The sequence below is a fragment of the Sus scrofa genome, chromosome 3, assembly GCF_000003025.6.
Source record: "Sus scrofa isolate TJ Tabasco breed Duroc chromosome 3, Sscrofa11.1, whole genome shotgun sequence".
Classification (NCBI taxonomy): Eukaryota; Metazoa; Chordata; class Mammalia; order Artiodactyla; family Suidae; genus Sus; species Sus scrofa.
This window is the reverse complement of record NC_010445.4, coordinates 409,399-426,677: the sequence shown is the minus strand read 5'-3', so window position 1 is coordinate 426,677 and position 17,279 is coordinate 409,399. Positions and strand designations below refer to the sequence as shown.

Sequence of the window (17,279 nt, the reverse complement as noted above, 5' to 3'; positions counted from 1 at the left end):
AGGACCCGACGGGCAGCCCGGCCCATAGGCGTTTATGCAAAAGCGCAGCAGGACTCAAGCAGGTCCCTGGAGCCCGCGTGCCTGCCTCGCCGGATCCTCCCCTGGGGACGGCCTGCTCACAGCAGCCTCTGCTCTGCTCCCCAGGGCCTCAGATGCGTGACGGCCCTCCGAGCCGGCTCCACCAACGCAAGAGCCAGCTTTCTCATCCCCACCTGCATGTCTGCCCCAAAGCCAACGGGGCAAATTTCCCCAACACACCCGCCCTGACTCCGTCCTTCTCCAGGGCCTGGTTCTCCAGCCTCTGGGGCTTCTCCGTCAGGCCGCCCTGATGGAGGGCACATGCTGCAGATGCCTCTGCGAGCTGCGCCAAGACTCAAAGTTCCTTCCTCAAAGGAAGGTCCCTTGCCACAGTCCCTGGAGTTACGACTAACAAGTGAGTCGAGACAATTCTCGGCTCTCCCTCGTTTCCCAAAGACACCCAGTGACTGGGAACAATAAAGAGATGTTGGCTGTCACACGGGGAGAGCTTTAAAAAAAAGGCCAAGGCGAGCGAGTGACGAAGAGCACGGGCACACTTCTGGTGGACAAAAGGGACTGCCCGGAGGAAGAACCCCATTACCTGGGGGACGTCGTCAAAGAGCCGCTGAGCAAAGTGCGGGAGCACGTCGTCCACAGACTTTCCGCTGCCGAACTGAATCACGGCGCCTGTGGCCTCAATGACGGCCACTCGCACCTTCCAGTGCTGGTGGGAGACGGTCTGCATCAGGGGGCCGATCAAGGACTCCGACTGCATGTGGAAGTGGTCTGTGGGACACGGGAGGCCACCCGTCACCAGCGGAACCCACGGGCCTCCACCCTGGCCCAGCTTCACTTCCCCGGCGCCAGCAGAGGCACCGGGATGGGTGTGACCCAAGCAGCACCTCTCCGGAGGACCCAGAGGCTTTGGGGACCCAAGGGAAGAGGCTGGGGCTTGACCTCATCCCGGCTGAACCCAGGAGCTGTGAGGGGAGGGCATGAGGCTGCCCACGGGTGTGACAGGTGCCCGAAAGGAACATGGAGCAGCGCCACATCGCCTGTCCCACGTCTGGCTGAGCCCCTGGCCAGACGCCCAGCAATGCTGCAGGAAGCTGGACTAGCCCCGCCTCAGGCGAGGCCACCCCGCTTCCTAAGGTCCTCACGGAAAGTCAGAATCAGTTCTTCGTGACAGCCAGGCTTGAGACCCGTCTGAAAGACGTGGGCGAGTTCTTTGACCCCTCGGGTCCCCAGAACGCGGCAGGCTAGGCAGGCTCTGGTCCACGACTGACCAGAACGACGGGAATTCTGATAGGAAGCCGCCAGTGCGGGAGCAGGTGGGGACGGCGTGGGGCTCAACTCAAGCAGCAGTGAGCACGCGCCAAGCGCAGTCCCTGTGCGGGGGCTCAGCCACGCGGCTCCCGCCCGGCAGGGGGCAACGACGGGGGAAGGAGCCGAGGACGGCGCGGGGTGAGGGCCTGCGGGGGAGCAGCACCTGGCGTAGCGCGCGCCAGGCCGGCGGCGCACTCGCAGCTCTCGCGGCGCACGGCGGCGAAGGGGTCCAACAGCGTGGAGCGCAGCACCCGCACCGCGTCGTCCAGGTGGGGCGCGAGCGCGGTGCCGCCCAGGCGCACGGCCAGCCCGAGCAGCTGCACGAGCGCCAGGCGCAGCTCTTCGCAGGGCTCTGGAGGCGGGCGGCGCGCGGGCTCGGGGCAGGCGAGGCGGGCGGCAAGCGCGGGCAGCAGGCGCGGGAGGGCGTCGCAAGGCCGCGCGGCGCGCCGCAGGCCCAGGTCCAACAGGTGCACCGCCAGCGCGCGGCAGCCCTCGGCCGGGTCGGTCAGGCAGCGCAGCAGGCGCGGCAGCAGCAGGCGGGCCCACGGGCCCTGGAAGGCGGCGGCCGCGGCGGCGGGGTCGGCGTCGGGCGCCTCAGGCCGCGCTGCCTCCAGCTCACGCTGCAGCGCCTCCAGCGCGCGCCGCCGGCCCAGCTTGTTGTCGGCCTCAAGCCCGGGCAACAGGCGGCTCAGGACGCGGCTCAGCTCCGCCGCCTCGGCCGCCTCGGCGGCCTCCGCGGGGCCCCGGGTCACCGCCGCCTCAGCCGCCACCAACGCCGCCATCTTCCCCGCGTTGCTAGTCACCAGGGGAGACCGGCGCTTTTACGACGGCCGTTGGCGCGGATTACGGCGCGTCTTCCGGTCGGCTCCGAGCGCAACTTTATTGGCGGCTTGGGTCGCGGACAGGGCCCTGGGGGCGGGGCCAGTTGGGGCGGGGCCTGGCGGGCGGCCAATCCGACGGCCGCCGCGGAACCGTGTTGGGCGTAGCGGCGGTGGCCGCGCCCTTTCGCATCTTCAGGCGGCTCCTGTGACCCTCAGGTGTCTGCAGGCTTGGATTGGGCAGCTCTGTCAGATGCAGTGACGCGGAAAGGTCACCCGGTCCCGCTGCTCCCTCGCCGCTCGCGGGTGTTGGTCTCCCGAGATGGAGGTTTGAAGAGGAAATAAAACACCAGGACCCACGTGTGTGTTGTTTACCAGGTGCTGAACCTCACTTCAAACGTAATGACGCGGGCAGGTTGAAAGTAAGAGGATGGAGGCATATCACGCAAACATTTATTTTGTAAGAACAGCATCAGCCCAAGTAGACTTAAAAGCACGGGAAATTTATAGGGGAAAAGGTGCGTGGTATAACGACGAAAGGATCAATCCGCCAAGAAGGTATATAGTAATTGCAAATATTTATGACCCCAGCAACAGACCTTCAGAATTCACGAAGCAAACATTGGCAGAGCTGAAAGGGAGAGACAAACCGCCTGATACAGGCGAGGACCTGCGCCCCGACCCTCAGCAGCTGCTGGAAGTCCTAGCCGGTCCGCAAGGACGAGAGGATTCGTGGACGTTCACGAAACAGGCGGCCCAGCGGGAGCAGAATGCGCGCTGTTTACAGGTGTGGAGGCCATGCCAGGATAACACAGACAGACCTCAACGCATGTAAAAGAAGCAAAGTCATGTGGTGCCTGTTCTGTGACAAAAAATGAGATCAAACTAAAAATCCCTAACAGGTAGTCTTCCAATCTGGACATTAGCTCGGTTCTATTCAGAAACAAAAAGGAGACCCTTAGCTTGGGAACCTCCATATGCTGTGGGTGCGGCCCCAAAAAGACAGAAAGAAGAAAAAGGAACTTTTGATACATGCAAGAACTTGGAAGTGTCTCCAGGAGGTATGCTGAATAAAAGAAGACAGTAATAACAGGATACCTGTATCACGGTTCCATTTTTATGACATTCAGGAAATTACAGTTACAGAGCTGGAAGATGGGTTAGTGGCTTCTAGGGTTAGGGATGGGCGCCCAGTGTGACTGTGCAGGGGTCGCAGAGGGAGCCTCCTATCGTGATGGTGCTTGAGTGTCCCGATTGTCATGATGGCTACGAGAACACTTAGGGGGCTGTGACCTCCTGTCCCCTCTCCTCGAAATCCTGCATAACTGCATAAACAAATGAGCAGAAGCAAGGACAGTATAACAGAAGGACCAGTACATTAAAATAAATGGAACCTACCTATAAAGGAGAGAAAAGAGTCTTTATCTGAGCAATACAAAACCACGACAAGAAGCTATATAAAAGAAAGTCAGAGGTGTGGATGAAAGAAGCAGACACGCTAATATCTGGTTCATAGGCCTCCAGAAAAAGGGATGATAAAAAGCGGGCCTATGAGCTATTTGAAGAGATAATGGAGGCAAATTTTCAGAAGAGTGAAAATTGAAGGACCCTCCCAGCCCCAGCAAGGTGCACATATTGCTATGTTGTGAAATTTAAGAATATCAAAGGCACACAGGAACTTACAGGTGATTGTCAGAGAGAAAGACCAGATTGCCTTCAAAGGAACGAGTCAAATTGATGTCAGGTGTTGCTCTTTAGTTCGATAAATAACCTTTATTATTGCTTCTATTTGCCTGTTTAGGGTTAAAACAGTGCTTTTCCCCCAGAGCAAAATATACAGACAAGTCTGAACAGAGTAAAAGACAGGTAATGATAAAGGTTAGACAGTAAAACAAACATACAAGAGAGAGACTAAAACCCCCGAACAGCCTGCAGGTGATGCAGGCAGAACACAGCCATAAGGGGCCGCAGAGGGGGCCCCGGGGCTGCTGGCTGGGATGACGTGTCTTTCTGAGTGGAAAACTCAGGGAAAGGAGATGCCAGCTTGTGGGAGCCTGTGTCTGGCTCGAGACACGTGGACCTGGAGGTGGTTCAGGTCTCTGGCACAGAGCAACCATTCACCCCGACCTCAGGGGCTCAACCAGTGGCATTTACGCAGGTAGCTGATCCGCGGGGCATCCACCTCCCCGGGGGGTGGCCTCCTGAAGGCTGGGCAGGGGACGCCTGAACGCCCTCTCTGGTGTCCAGCTGTCCCTGGCAGCTGCAGCTCCTCCTCACGTCCTCACGGAGGACGGGCAGGTTCTGAGGTCCCCACGGCGAGAGCAAGCTGGCTCTGTGGCGTCTCCTTTCCCGCAGCCTCACCAGGCACATGGGGACTCCCCACCAGAGTCACAGGCCCAAGGGTGGACACCCGGGGCGTGATGCAGGCTCGGGGCTTGCGGAGGAGTCTCGTTCTGTGAGTCTGACTGCAGGAGAGCAGGGCGGCTGCTCAGTGCGGAGCCCTCACCTGTGTCTGTAGGTCAGACCCTGTCCCCAGAGAGGACGCGTCGGGGAGGGTCCACGGCTGGGGTCCAGCCTCTGGACGGCCTGAGGTTTGGGTGTGATGCTCCCTCCTCCAGCTGCACGACGTCTGGTGCGGCTCTGGGTCCTGGTTCACTTTCTGGCCACCGGAGGAAGGGGGACGGGCTCCCTGGGGCCTCTTGTTAGGAGGGTGCATCCCATGCTAATGCCCCACCCTGGTGCTCTCATCACCCCAAAGCCCCACCTCCCAGCGCCATCGCATGGGGGTGGGGGGGGAGGACTTAACGTGTGAACTGGGGAGGGAGGCAGGGACGTTTACCGGCAGCTGCTTCCTTCCTGACTGGCTCTGGTTCAAACTCTCTCGCTTGACCCCCAGAAGCAGTGGTCTGTCTCTGCAGACGCGTCCCCGCAAGCTCAGGGACTGGCACTCACTGATTACCTCGGGGCCTGTGGCCCGGGAGTCGAGGCGCCGCTTAGCTGTGTCCTCTGAAGGTGGCCCCCGGGGCCAGGGCGAGGTTCTCCAGGAGCGCCTCACCCCAGACCACACCAGGGAGCAGTTCATTGCCTCGCGTGGCAAAGTCTGCACCTCCTGCTGCTTCTCACTGGCGGCCAGTTCCTCAGCTGCCCCGCCGGCCACGTGTTCCAGGCTGCGTCCCTCACCTGCACCCCCACAGCCAGCAGGCGGCTGCTCCGGGAGGAATCAGCCTGCTCCCCGAGGAGGGATGGGGCTGGAGGAACAGTAATTGGCGGTGTTCTCAGTTATTGGACTTGACCGTGTGCTTCTCGCTCCGTTCCCAGCTGGGCACCCTCAGACGGCATCCGGCTGGGACCCTGCAGGAGGCCCACAGGTTGGGAGGCAGCACCCAGCCTGGCAGTCCCTGAGCAGAGCCAGGCGGCTGGGGCATGACCCTGCTTTCTTCCCCAGCAGACGTCTGTGTCTGTCTCCGTGCCCGGTAGAGTCAATAAGGAGCAAGACAGGAGTTCCCGTTGTGGCTCAGCGAGTTAAGAACCCAACCAGTATCCGTGAGGATGTGGATTCAACCCCTGGCCTCACTCCGTGCTTAAGGATCCGGCATTGCTGCAATTTGCAGTGTAGGTTGCAGGTGTGGCACAGATCCTGCGTTGCTGTGGCTGTGGTGTAGGCCGGCAGCTGCAGCTCTGACTCGACCCCTAGCCTGCGAATGTCCATAAGCCATGGGCGCCACCCTGAAAAGACAAAAGAAAACAAAAAAAGAGCAAGACTACAGCCTCTGTGCCTTCCCGGGCTCTGGGCACAGTGGGCTAGAGACACAAGCTTGGCCGACAGCCTCTCAAAGTTCACTGGTAGCACTTTGGATGCAGCTGCAGCCACAGGGAGTCCTGGCTGGCACCCACAAGGCTCAGCCTCATCTGCAGGTGCAGGAGGTGCTGAGAAGGTTCCCCACCGAGGTAGTGTCTTGGTTGAGTCTTGGTGGGGGATCTGGGCTTGGCAGAGCCAGGACTTGGGGGCAGGGGGTGGAGGTGGGTGGTTGGTGGCTGGAGAATGTGGCTTCGAGGTTGGATTTCTGCAGGACTCAGTCACGGGGTTCCACGGTGAGGGGAGGCCCAGGGGCTGGGGCACCTGCACCTACTGTGGGGGGGGACAGGCAGGCCATGATTGGCTGGGACTTTTGAGTGATGATGTGATCACCACTGCGGGTAGGAGGACACGGCTGTTCGGACCCTCAGGATATAAGCACTTGTCACTGGTGGGGTGGTGGCCTCAGCCTAGCTGTGTATGGCGGCACTGGGCCACACAGCTTCCTGACTTCACTGAGGGATGATCCTGCTGTCCTCACGAAGGCCAGCGGTCCAGTCCGCCTTCCCGGCTGTCCCTGTGCTTGCACCCGTGGAGCTGTTTGCTTGCGTGCTTCTCAGTTACAACCCCCCCGCCCCCCCCGTGGCACCAATACAGACATTTCCTGGCTGACACAGCCGGGAGGCCTGGACAGAAGCTGAGTGTCAGGCTTGCTTTCAGAGTCCCTGGCTCCCTTCCTCACAGCAGTCAGCCAGCTGGACATCTTGGGAGCAGGGGCCGCAAGAGAGGTGGCCAGGGCTCGTCTGCAGGCTGGGCTGCGGGTGGAGCCAGGCCCTGGCCTGCTGCTGGAGGGAGGTGGGACGGAGTTCTTAGGGGGAGCCGCCTGCAGTCCCTGGAGGATGGGAGCCTCTGAAACAGGGGCCCGAGTGGCCTGGAGGGGTCTGCAGCGGAGGGGCTGGCGGGAACTGCCACCGTGGTGGCGAACGGGACTCGTGCAGTCGCAGCTGAGAGAGACCAAGGGGCCAAGTGTCTGGGGGGCTCAGGGCTCCCAGCCACCTGCCAGCCCCTGCACCTGGGAGGACCTTGTCTTGCAAAACGCTGTCCAGGGGGCTCTGTGTCAGGGCAAAGCCTCGGGCAGAATGAGGCTATGGGGGCGGGGGTGCCTCGGGATCAGACGGTGGTCCTCAGAGAGGGTCCCCCACTCTGGGGGGAGCGTGCAGAGAGCTCTGGAGCACCCCAGGAGAGGCTGAGAGCACAGGCCAGCCCTGGAGCATGTCCCCCCCAGTCTGTCAAGTGATGTGTAGCCCCAATTTTATGTCCCCCTTTTCACCAGGCCACCCTGGAGGAGCCAGGAGTAAGAGGGGAAGGATGGGGGGGCGGGCAAGGGAGGAGAGGTGGCCTGAGCGAACAGCCAGAGGGTTAAGCTGGTTGGGGGGTAAAGTTTTGATTGAGACTGGACTTCAGTTTCCCCAAATGACTCTTCCATCAGGTGTGATGGGAACACAGGTGTGAATGCACCTGAGATGGGGACCGAACAGGAGGCACGGCTGGAGGCAGTGGATGGAGAAGCAGAGAGGAGCCCCTGGTCTGAGCCCCTGAGCACAGCCTGTTCCTTTACCTCCAGGCAGAGGAAAAGGCGGGGGGTGGGCTCAGGGGGCTTCCGCTTTAAGGCCTGGGATCCCTAACCCTGCTCCGTGGTACTTCGACCACTTTAGGTAAAGGCTGGGGACCCCCAACTGCCTGAGATGCAGTCTCTGCCACCCTGGAAGAAGAACGCAGTTAAGATGTGACTCTGGGAGAATAAGGGGGAGTGAGTCCCTTTCCCGAAGGCCTGGGATCAGGAGATCCCGAGGGACTGTGCTGGCCTCGGTGAGCTCCTGGACGCCCGCGGGTGGTGGGAAGAATTGAGGGGGACCCTTTGATTTCCTCCTGGAGCATCCGGGTGAAACTGGTCCCCTAACCAAGAAAAGGAATAACTTGGGCTCGCCTGGCTACCCCTGCAGACTCAATGACAGAGGGATGTGACAGCCCGGGTGTGGGCAGTGGAAGTGGGGTCCTGGCCAACAGCTTGAGACTCCAGGGGCTGAAACCAGCCAGGGTGGGTACTAGCAGGGTCTGGGAGGGGTTGTGGGGGGAGGTCTGGGGAGGGAGTTGGGGGTGGCTGGGGTCCTGGCCAATCTGTGCAACTGCGCTGGGGACGTGTGGGTCCGTCTGTCCACCGGTAGGCCTGTCAGCCTGGATACCCAGCCGGGATGGGAGGGAGGGTGGGGGGCAGCGAGGAGGAGGGAGAAGGAGCTGAGAGGGGGACAGGCGTGGGCTGCGGGTGATGGGAAATCTGGGGAGCAGGGGAGGGGGGTCCTGGGAGGAAAAGCCTATTTTGTGGGAGATAGGGTGCGGGCGGGGAGGGGCGTGCGGGGGTGGACGGGGTGCGGGAGGAGAGAGGGGAGGCCGGTGCGCGCCGGGCGGGGGGTGGACGGCGTGGCGCGGGGGCGGACGGAGGGCGGCGCCGCTGCAGTGCGGGGACCGCTCGCCGGCCGTCCCCGCGTCCCCGCGCAGCCGCCTCCAGCCTCTGGCGCCGCACATCCAGGTACACAGGGCTGGGGAGGGGGCTGCGCCGGAAACCTGGGGCGCCCCCCGCCGCCGCCCTCTTGGCCGGAGCGGGCGGAATCGCCGCGGAGGCCCGAGTCCCGGGGCCGGCCTGGCCTCTGGGCCGGTTCGGGGCGGGCTTTGTGACCCGCGGCGCGTAGCCGAGAACGCGCGGCCCTGCCATTGTTCTCAGGGCTCTTCTTCCCCCGAGGCCGCCGGGCTTTGTCGCTTTCCTGTCCCCACCCCCTTGCCTGGCAGTGCCCAGGGCCCTCGGGCCGGCCGCGGGCGCAGATAGCGTGGAGGACACGCAGTGTCCTGCAGGGGGAGGGAGGGACGCCAGCGAGACCACTTAACCGCCGGGCCGGGCCCTCAGGACCCCGCGCCCCCACTCGCCACCGTCAGGTTGCCCAGCCAACAGCGTCGTTGCCGGGAAGACCCTCCACCCCCGCCAGGATCTGCCTGGAGGTAGCTTTGCAGTTCTCTTGCCAGGCCATTTCACGCGGAGGCCCCTTTGACAGATGCAAACACCCGGCCCAGCCGTGTAACCCTGTCACGTTGCTCCCTGGCTACACCTTATAACGCCTGTGAGATGCATGTCTGTGGCGCGGGGGTCCTGACCCTGCGAGGCCCGCATGATTGTGTGTCCTCAGCAGGAAGCGGGCAGCAGGCAGCCGTGGCCATGGCCTCCCCATCCCCGCACCAGCTGGAGGAGGACGACAGCCTGCGAGGCTGCGAGCTCTACGTGCAGAAGCACGGCGTCCAGCAGGTGCTCAAGGACTGCATCGTGCAGCTGTGCGTCTCCAAGCCCGCCCGCCCCATGAAGTTCCTGCGGGAGCACTTCGAGAAGCTGGAGAAGGTCAGTGGGTGCAGGTCCCTCCGCTGCAGGGGGCTGCGCAGCTGGGCAGGGAGGCCTAGGTGGGTTCGTTCATCCCAGGCTCTGTGTTCCGGCCACAGAATCCCCCTGCCTCTTCCGGGAGGTTCAGGCCTTCGGCGGCCTCGTGGAAGGCGGAGCCCAGGCTTGGGAACGGCTGCCTGTGGCTGTAGCTTAACGGGCTCACCGACAGCTTTCAGCGCAGGGGACCCGTTGCAGAGGCCGCGGGCACTTGGGGTAAAAGAAGATCTCTGTGATGGGGCCGTGTGAGGTTGGAGTCCGGGTTCACCTGCTTTCTGCGGCCTGGCGGATGCTGCCTGCCCCTCAGACCTGTGCAGGGGGGCGCGGGCCTGATCCACACCCTCTGTTCTGAGGAGGGAGACCCCCAGCTCACTGCCCCGTGAATGACGCCTCTCATGCTCTCCTGCTTCCTCCGCGGGGGCCCCCTTCCTCCCCGGAACTCTCTGGAGTCACCCAAGGCTCCTCCTTCCGGTCCTTGTCACAGCTGCCCCTGCCCGTCTCTTGTGGGCCCTTAATGGGAACCCAGCGGGGGCCATGGTCTGTTTTTAAGCACCTCTGCGTCCCCGAGCCCCCCCCCCCCCGCCCCCCAGTGGTTTAGTTTGGACAGTGGCTCCTGGGACACATAGCCTTAATCCAAAGGGACGTATTTGTTTCTTCTCTTTAAAACAATCCACTAAAAAAATTTTTTTTTGGGGGGGGGTTCTTTTTAGGGCTGCACCTGTGGCATCTGGAAGTTCCCAGGCTAAGGGTCGAATCGGAGCTGCCGCTGCCGGCCTACACCGCAGCCGCAGCAACACCAGATCCGAGCGTCCTCTCAGTTTGGAGCTTGGAGTAGAGGCTGGGACGGGCATAAACATTGGGGAAGATTAACTGATCCTACTTGCCCAGAGAGGCAGTTTATTACCTGCTTTTGACAAGTTAGGACTGAGGTCTGGAAGAGATAGGGTGACTTGTCCACAGGTGACAAGGGAGCCTAGGTTCCAGGCTCTGGGGGCAGTCTTGCGGAGTCTCCGAAGTCGTGTGCAAGCTTTCACACATGGGTGCGTTTTCCCGGGAGTCCCTCCCTGGCGTTAGCAGCGGATGTGCAGGTGGAGCCGAGGTCCCCAAACGCGAGGGGGGTTAAAGAGCCTAAACCCCACCGAAGTCTCACTTCCTGACACATTTGCCGACCAGGGAGCTGCTGCAAAGTGTTGGTGGCGTGGGCGCAGGATGGGTTCTGGGTCCTGGAGCTCTCTCTGCCTGGAGGTGGGCCGGGGCAGAAGCCTGGGGGGAACAGTTTTCTCCTCTTGTGTCTGGAGCAGGAAGCGTGTTTGTGAGGCCTCTTATAAGGTCGGAGGCGGTGCTGCCCACACAGCCAGGTGGGATGGCGCAGCTCTCCGGGTGCTGCCCTGGCCAGGCCACCCAGGCCTCAGTGGGTATGCGGGCCCGGAGGTGGGCTTCCTCTCTGGTGGAAACCTGAGGCTGAGAGACAGTCCTTATCTTTTGCTGGCAACACACAGCGTGGGGCCCCCCCAGGACCCCGCCTTCCAGATCTTGTCCAGATGGTCATCCGTCCCTTTGACACTGAATTTGAAACGGTGCAGAGAAAGGCCGTCCTATGAAAATGCACCCCTCGCACTGCACCTGTGTGCCGGCCCGACACTTTTCTGAGGCCTTTCCTTTTTTGGGGGGGCTTTTTAGGGCTGCACAGAGGCATATGGAAATTGCTAGGCTAGGGGTTAAATCAGAGCTATAGCTGCCAGCCTACACCACGGCCACAGCAACGCCGGATCCGAGCCTCGTCTTCGACCTACCCCACAGCTCACGGCAACGCCGGATCCTCGACCCACGGAGCGAGGCCAGGGGTGGAACCTGTGCCGCCGTGGATACTGGTCAGGTTTGTTAACCACGGAGCCACACCGGGAGCTCCTGTAGTAGCTTGTTTTGTTGTGGTGAAACATGACACAGTGTTACCACTTTGGCCGTTTTTCAGTGTGCACTTGAGCAGCAGGGTCTTTATGGCGTCTGGGGGCTGTCACGCATCCATGACGTGGATGTGTCATAATTTCACCTTCCCATCGTTTTGCGTTTGATGGCGTTCAGGGTTTTTCCCTTCAGAAATCACCTTTGTGCCAAGGAGACGATGTAGAGGAGAAAGGGGTGTGTGTGCAGACATGTCAGGGACAGGCTGGGGGCCCAGAGTGACTGGGTGTTTGTGGCTCTTGAACCCTGTTCCCCGACTGCTCCCAAAGGACCGGACCAGCTCACGGCTTCCCCGACGTGAGGCCGCCGCCCTTTCCCCAATCCGCGTCCACCTGCTCTGTGCCGCCCGCTTCTGTGCTGGTTTGTGGACCTTGGACCCTTGTTCCCTTCGTGCCACCACCGTCCCCTGAGTGGCTCAGGGGTGGCTTCCCTGTGATCTGCCGGGCAGACGCCGGAGACGCAGGCTGCTTGGTGGCCTTAGATAAAATGAGTGGCTACGCGGTTGCACTTGGGGTGAGCGGACGCTCCTCCGGCAGAACCTACACCCGCAGGGCTTCCGCCGAAGGAAGTGCTGTCGGCTCCAGTAGCGCCTCCCAAGGGCTGCGGGCGGAACAGGGCGTCGGATGAGTCTGGAGACCCCGCGGAGGGGCCCCTGTGCCTCTGACGACCGGCTCTCCGTCTGTCATTCAGACAGAGGCGTACTTTGGGTGGGTTGGTGTTGAAGTCCTGAGGACCTCGAGGGGCCGTCCCTCCTCCCGGCCCCAAGGCGGCCACCGGGGAGGCCGAGGTGGGGGGATGAGTTCACCTCGAGCCTGCGGATGGCGCCCTGCAGGGGAGGGCAGCCAGCTGTGAGGGAACTTTCTGAGTGGAGGCGTTTCCTCGGGGCGATGGGGTGGGTAGGCTTGGGGGGACGGGGGCTTGCGTGGACATGGAGGGAGCCCTGTATGCTGGCCAGGCACCGCGTGTGCAGTCCAGAGCCGGCGCAGGCTGGGGGATTGCTGTGGGCCGAGGCAGGCCAGGAGGCCTTCCTGGAGGAGGCAGGGTGTGTGGCCCTGGATGTCCAGGCCAGAGTCTGCGGTTGTTCTGGTGGCCGCCAGGCCGGGGGGGATGTGTCGTGATCCCTCGGCCCTAGGACTGAGCGTGGACAGGACAGGAGGAGGCCGTCGTGCGAGGGGGGTGCCCGGTGGGGGAGGCTGTGCGTGTGTGCGGACCAGAGGCCTGTGGGGAAGCCCTGGGATGTGAGAAAGAAAAGGCACGTGGGTGACCCCGTATTCTTGGCGCCGTTCAGTGGAGATGCCTGCTCGCCTGAGTGGCGGTGGAGGGGCGGGGACGGAGCCAGGGAGAAGTCAGAAGAGGGGGGAGGTTTGGAGACGGTGGGGGTGGGAGGGAGGGGTGCTCTGGGTCCTCAGGTTTCTGGGCGGGAGTGGGAGGGTCCTGGGCGCCCTTAGCAGCAGACAGCGGCTCTCAAGGTCTGGTGGGGGTGGTGGAGACAGCAGGCTTGGGGCGAGGCCCGGGCTGGGGTGCAGGGGTGGTGAGGGGCCCCAGGTGGGCCTCTGAGCCCCAGCATTTCAAGGGGTGCGGAGGGGCGGCGCTGACAGAGCCCAGGGGGCAGGGACAGCCTGAGAGCAGCAGGTGTCTGCACGCGAGGGCGCAGCCGTGCCTGTCCGTCCAGCCGTGTCTCCGTGAGATGCATCTCCGGCGCGCAGGGCAGCTGTTCCCCGCGTGATGTGAGGAAGCTCTGCAGGAACCCCAGAGCGTCTGGAGCGGTTTTTAAAAAGGTTGAAAACGTTCAGAAAGGATGGCGTCCTGGAAGGAAAGGTCGACCCCGCACAATCGCAGGAGGGCTCAGGGGAGGAGAAAGGAGCGCAGCGGTCTCGCCAGAGTCTGACCTTGGGCGTTTCCCGGAGCGGTGCTTTCTGTGCTGCTGCCTCTTTGGGGGCTCTTCCTCCCCACACGGGCACTAGGTTAGCACCTGCCGCCGGCTGCTGTCAACACCTCAGCCGGTTGAGGAGCAGGGTTAGGTCCGCAGCAAAGGGAGGCAGCTTTCCTGGCCTCGCCCACCTTAGCGGGGAGCCCTGTGGAGATTCAGAGGCAGCGTTGATGTGGCCTCGTTAACAAACGCCCAGAGGTTACCCGAGGCTCAGTCTTTCGGTCGTAGATGCTGAGGGTGTGGACAAAGGTGGTCCCCGTTTCCATCATTCTCATGTCGCCCAGCGTCCTCGCCACCCTCCAAACCGCCTGTGCTGCTCCTGGTCCCCCACCCTCCCCGACCCCTGGCGACCCCAGCCCTTTGCTGGCTCCCAAAGGTCAGGCCGCTGGCAACACGCAGTCCGCAGCCTTTTCAGACTGGCTTCTCTCACAGGCGCCCCGGTTCCTCCAAGTTTTGTTGTTGTTGTTACGAATACAGAAAAGCAAGTGTATGTGGCATCGTGTCCACAGAGAGCTTTCTCCTGGGACCTGGATGAGGTTCTTTCGGGAATTTTGAGTCTGATTTTTTAAGCTGAAATGTATGATGAACCTACTGCACTTTGAGAGAATATTTGAGTATCTACTCTGTGCTAGGAGTGACTTTTTTTTTTGTGTGTGTGTGTGTTTGCCTTTTCTAGGGCCGCTCCCGCGGCATATGGAGGTTCCCAGGCTAGGGGTCCAATCGGAGCTGTAGCCGCCGGCCTACACCACAGCCACAGCCATGCAGGATCCGAGCTGCGTCTGCGACCCACACCACAGCTCACAGCAATGCCGGATCCTTAACCCACAGAGCGAGGCCAGGGATCGAACCCGCAACCTCATGGGTCCTAGTCGGATTCGTGAACCACTGCACCACGACGGCAACTCCAAGGGGGTATCCTTTTAAACAGAGAGAACTTCTGTGTGTTAGCTGCATAACACACCACCACCCACTGGGTGCATCTGTATTTCTCGGTGGCACACAGTTCTGCAGGTCAGAAGCCCAGGCACTGAGTGAGCGGGTCTGCTGCTCAGGGTGGAGATTGGCTGCAGAGAACGTGGACCGTCCAAGTCTTCTTGTGACTTGACAGCTCGCTCCTTCCCGGAGCCGAGTGGCACTCTCTTCTCCGGGGACCACGGGTTATTTATCCGTCACCGGCTGAGCGACGTCTTGGTTGTTTCCACGTTGTAGCTGTGGTGAGTACAGCCACCACGACGGTCCGTGGGTGGAGCCTTGGGTCCGTTTGATCAATACCTGCAGTGCCGTTGCTGGACTGCCTGGCGAGAGTGCATGTAGTTTGTGAGAAACCCGCAAACTGTCTTCCAGAGTGGCTGCACCACGTCGTGTTCCCACCCACGACGGACGAGGCTTCCTGCTGCCCCAGGTCCCTGCCAGCACGAGGTGGCGTCGGTGCTCTGGGGCTGGGCCACTCTGACGGCTGCGTGCTGGCGTCTCGTTTTACTCCGAGTTTCCACGTGTCTCGTGGCCCCTCATTCCCATGCATATTTGCCGATTGTTGCGTCTTCCTTGTTGAGGTGTCTGTCCATGTCTTTGGCCTGTTTTCTTCTTTTTTTTTTTGTCTTTTCTAGGGCCGCACTCTCGGCATATGGAGGTTCCCAGGCTAGGGGTCGATTCGGAGCTGTAGCCGCCGGCCTGCGCCACAGCCACGCCAGATCCGAGCCGCGTCTGCGACCTACACCACAGCTCCCGGCAACACGGGATCCTTAACCCACAGAGCGAGGCCAGGGATCGAACCCACAACCTCATGGTTCCTAGTCGGATTCGTTGACCACTGCGCCATGACGGGAACTCCAGGCCTGTTTTATTTTTTTATTTTTTTTATTTTTTTGTCTTTTTGCTATTTCTTTGGGCCGCTCCCGCGGCATATGGAGGTTTCCAGGCTAGGGGTCGAATCAGAGCTACAGCTGCCGGCCTACACCAGAGCCACAGCAACACCAGATCCGAGCCGCGTCTGCGACCTACACCACAGCTCACGGCAACGCCGGGTGCTTGACTCACTAACTCACTGATCGAGGCCAGGGATCGAACCCTCATCCTCATGGTTCCTAGTCAGATTCGTTTCCACTGAGCCACAACGGCAACTCCAACTACATGTAATTTTGAATCCTGCGTGTTCTAAACCAATCTTTATGTGATCACTAAAGGTACTGAAGTATGATTTGGTGGTGTAGAGTGTTCTGTAGATGTTTCTGACCTGACGTGAGTAATCTCTTATTGTTGCTGGTTGGATCAAAGCGTTTTTTTTTAGCACTGCAAGGACCATTCTCATACAGGTATCTTTTTGATGCCTCTCATGGTTTCCTTGGGAGGTATTGTAAGAAACAGAATTACAGGCTCAGCAGTATCCACGGATAAGTTACGCCACTTCTCTGGGAGGTTCCAGGCATTCACTCATTCATTCAGAAATCCCTGACACCTGCTGCGCACTGGGCCGAGGACGTGATGGCAAGCTCACCAGGAAGCTGTGTTTCCCCCTGAGTCGCAAGAGATGGGCGGGGCCGTATCTCGGAGGGGACAGGGCGTCTTCCTTCGTGTCGTCACGCGGCTCCGTGTCCTTTCTCGGTCACGAGCGATTGCGCGGGCGATCCGGGAAACGTGTGTGCAAATCAGAATCTGAGAATTAAGTGCCCGGTGGGACGTGTTCTTTCAAGGAATCACAGGATGAATTTAAGCCTTTTTCGCGCTCAGAAACCGAATTCTTGGACTATCTTCCAATAAAGTTTCGAATCATGAATAAAAAGACGGCCAGAAAAAAGAGAAAGAGGCAGCCTCTTCGTACGTTTGGAAATGAGTAACAAGCGTCTGCATAGGTTTATCAGTTAAAGAAAATTGTAAAAACTTATGAAATATTTAGGTCGAATGACAGTAAAAGGTTCATATCAAAACATGTTGGATGCATCAGAATGGGTATTTAGACGGACGTTTGCAGTTTCATGACAAATGAGATGAGAAATTAGCTGTATGTCTTGGTTTCCTAGGGTACCAGAGCAAATTGTCACAAATTGGGTAGCTTAAAAGAGATAGTCAATGCCTGACGGTTCTGGAAGCCAGAAGCCCAAGAGGCTTCTGGCAGGGGGGTGCTTCTGGGGGCTGCCCCTGGGGGCTCTGGTGGAGGGTCTGCCCCAGCTGCCCCCCAGCCCCTGGGGCCTCTGATGGAAGGTCTGCCCCAGGCACCCCTCCAGCCCCTGGGGGCTCTGATGGAAAGGTCTGCCCCAGGCACCCCCTCCAGCCCCTGGGGGCTCTGATGGAGCGTCTGCCCCAGCACCCCCCCAACCGCTTGGGGTGTTCGTCCCTGTGCGTCTGTCCAGGTGTCCGCTTCTCACGAGGATGCTCGCCACGGGATTAGGGCCAGCCTGACCCAGGACCATCCCATCTTGATGGTATCTGCCAAGAGTCGTTTCCAAATAAAGACACGCTCCGAGGTTCTGGATGGACGTGAATCTTGAGGGACCCTTTTCAGCCCACTGCCTTGTGCCCGCTGAGAATCAGGACTAGAGGAAGAAAGCCAGGCAGAAAGAAGGCAAAATAAGGCGGCTAAAAGGTGAAATTAATGAAGCAGCAGTTGGAGGACTGGCCCAGATGATCGAATGCGAGTCTAAGGGCTGGGTGACCCACAGCTGGGGCTACTACCTCGTGAAGAGCCAGACCAACCGCGACTTGCTCAGGTGGGGGCGGAGGGGGGTGAGGGGGGACTCACAACCGCCCGCATCAGCTCTTCTCCTCTGGGTGGACCCAGAAGCCGCCTCCTCCAGGGAGCCCTCCTTGACTCCGTCTTCCTGCAGGTGGGCAGGAGCCCCCCGTACCCGTGCTTTAGAGGGGCTCGCTCCTCGCCGAGCTGCGGCCTCTACCCGTCCATCTGTCCTGTTTGAGCTCATGACAGAACGACCGCTTTTTCTCTGCAGTTTCTCTGTG

General features: G+C 60.7%; 2 protein-coding genes across 8 annotated transcripts in view; one reads left to right on the top strand and one right to left on the bottom strand.

Moving 5' to 3' along the window:
- The window catches only part of DNAAF5 (dynein axonemal assembly factor 5), a 37,784-nt gene extending 35,620 nt beyond the window's left edge, over positions 1 to 2,164 (bottom strand). Inside the window, exons 1-2 of one of the 2 annotated variants that reach the window (XM_021085931.1) lie at positions 1,508 to 2,164; positions 620 to 804 (exon numbers count right to left, since the gene is read on the bottom strand). In XM_021085931.1, the coding sequence (XP_020941590.1) occupies positions 620 to 804; positions 1,508 to 2,126 (804 nt within the window). In that variant the 5' untranslated portion in view covers positions 2,127 to 2,164. The remainder of the gene's footprint in view (positions 1 to 619; positions 805 to 1,507) is intronic. The other variant, XM_003480966.4, reaches the window with a different exon arrangement.
- PRKAR1B (protein kinase cAMP-dependent type I regulatory subunit beta) overlaps positions 1,524 to 17,279 on the top strand; it is an 82,031-nt gene continuing 66,275 nt past the window's right edge. Inside the window, exons 1-2 of one of the 6 annotated variants that reach the window (XM_021085935.1) lie at positions 1,524 to 1,613; positions 9,198 to 9,400. In XM_021085935.1, the coding sequence (XP_020941594.1) occupies positions 9,224 to 9,400 (177 nt within the window). In that variant the 5' untranslated portion in view covers positions 1,524 to 1,613; positions 9,198 to 9,223. Of the gene's footprint in view, positions 1,614 to 8,429; positions 9,010 to 9,194; positions 9,401 to 17,279 lie in introns of those variants that run through there. The other 5 variants (XM_021085937.1, XM_021085932.1, XM_021085933.1 and 2 more) reach the window with 5 other exon arrangements.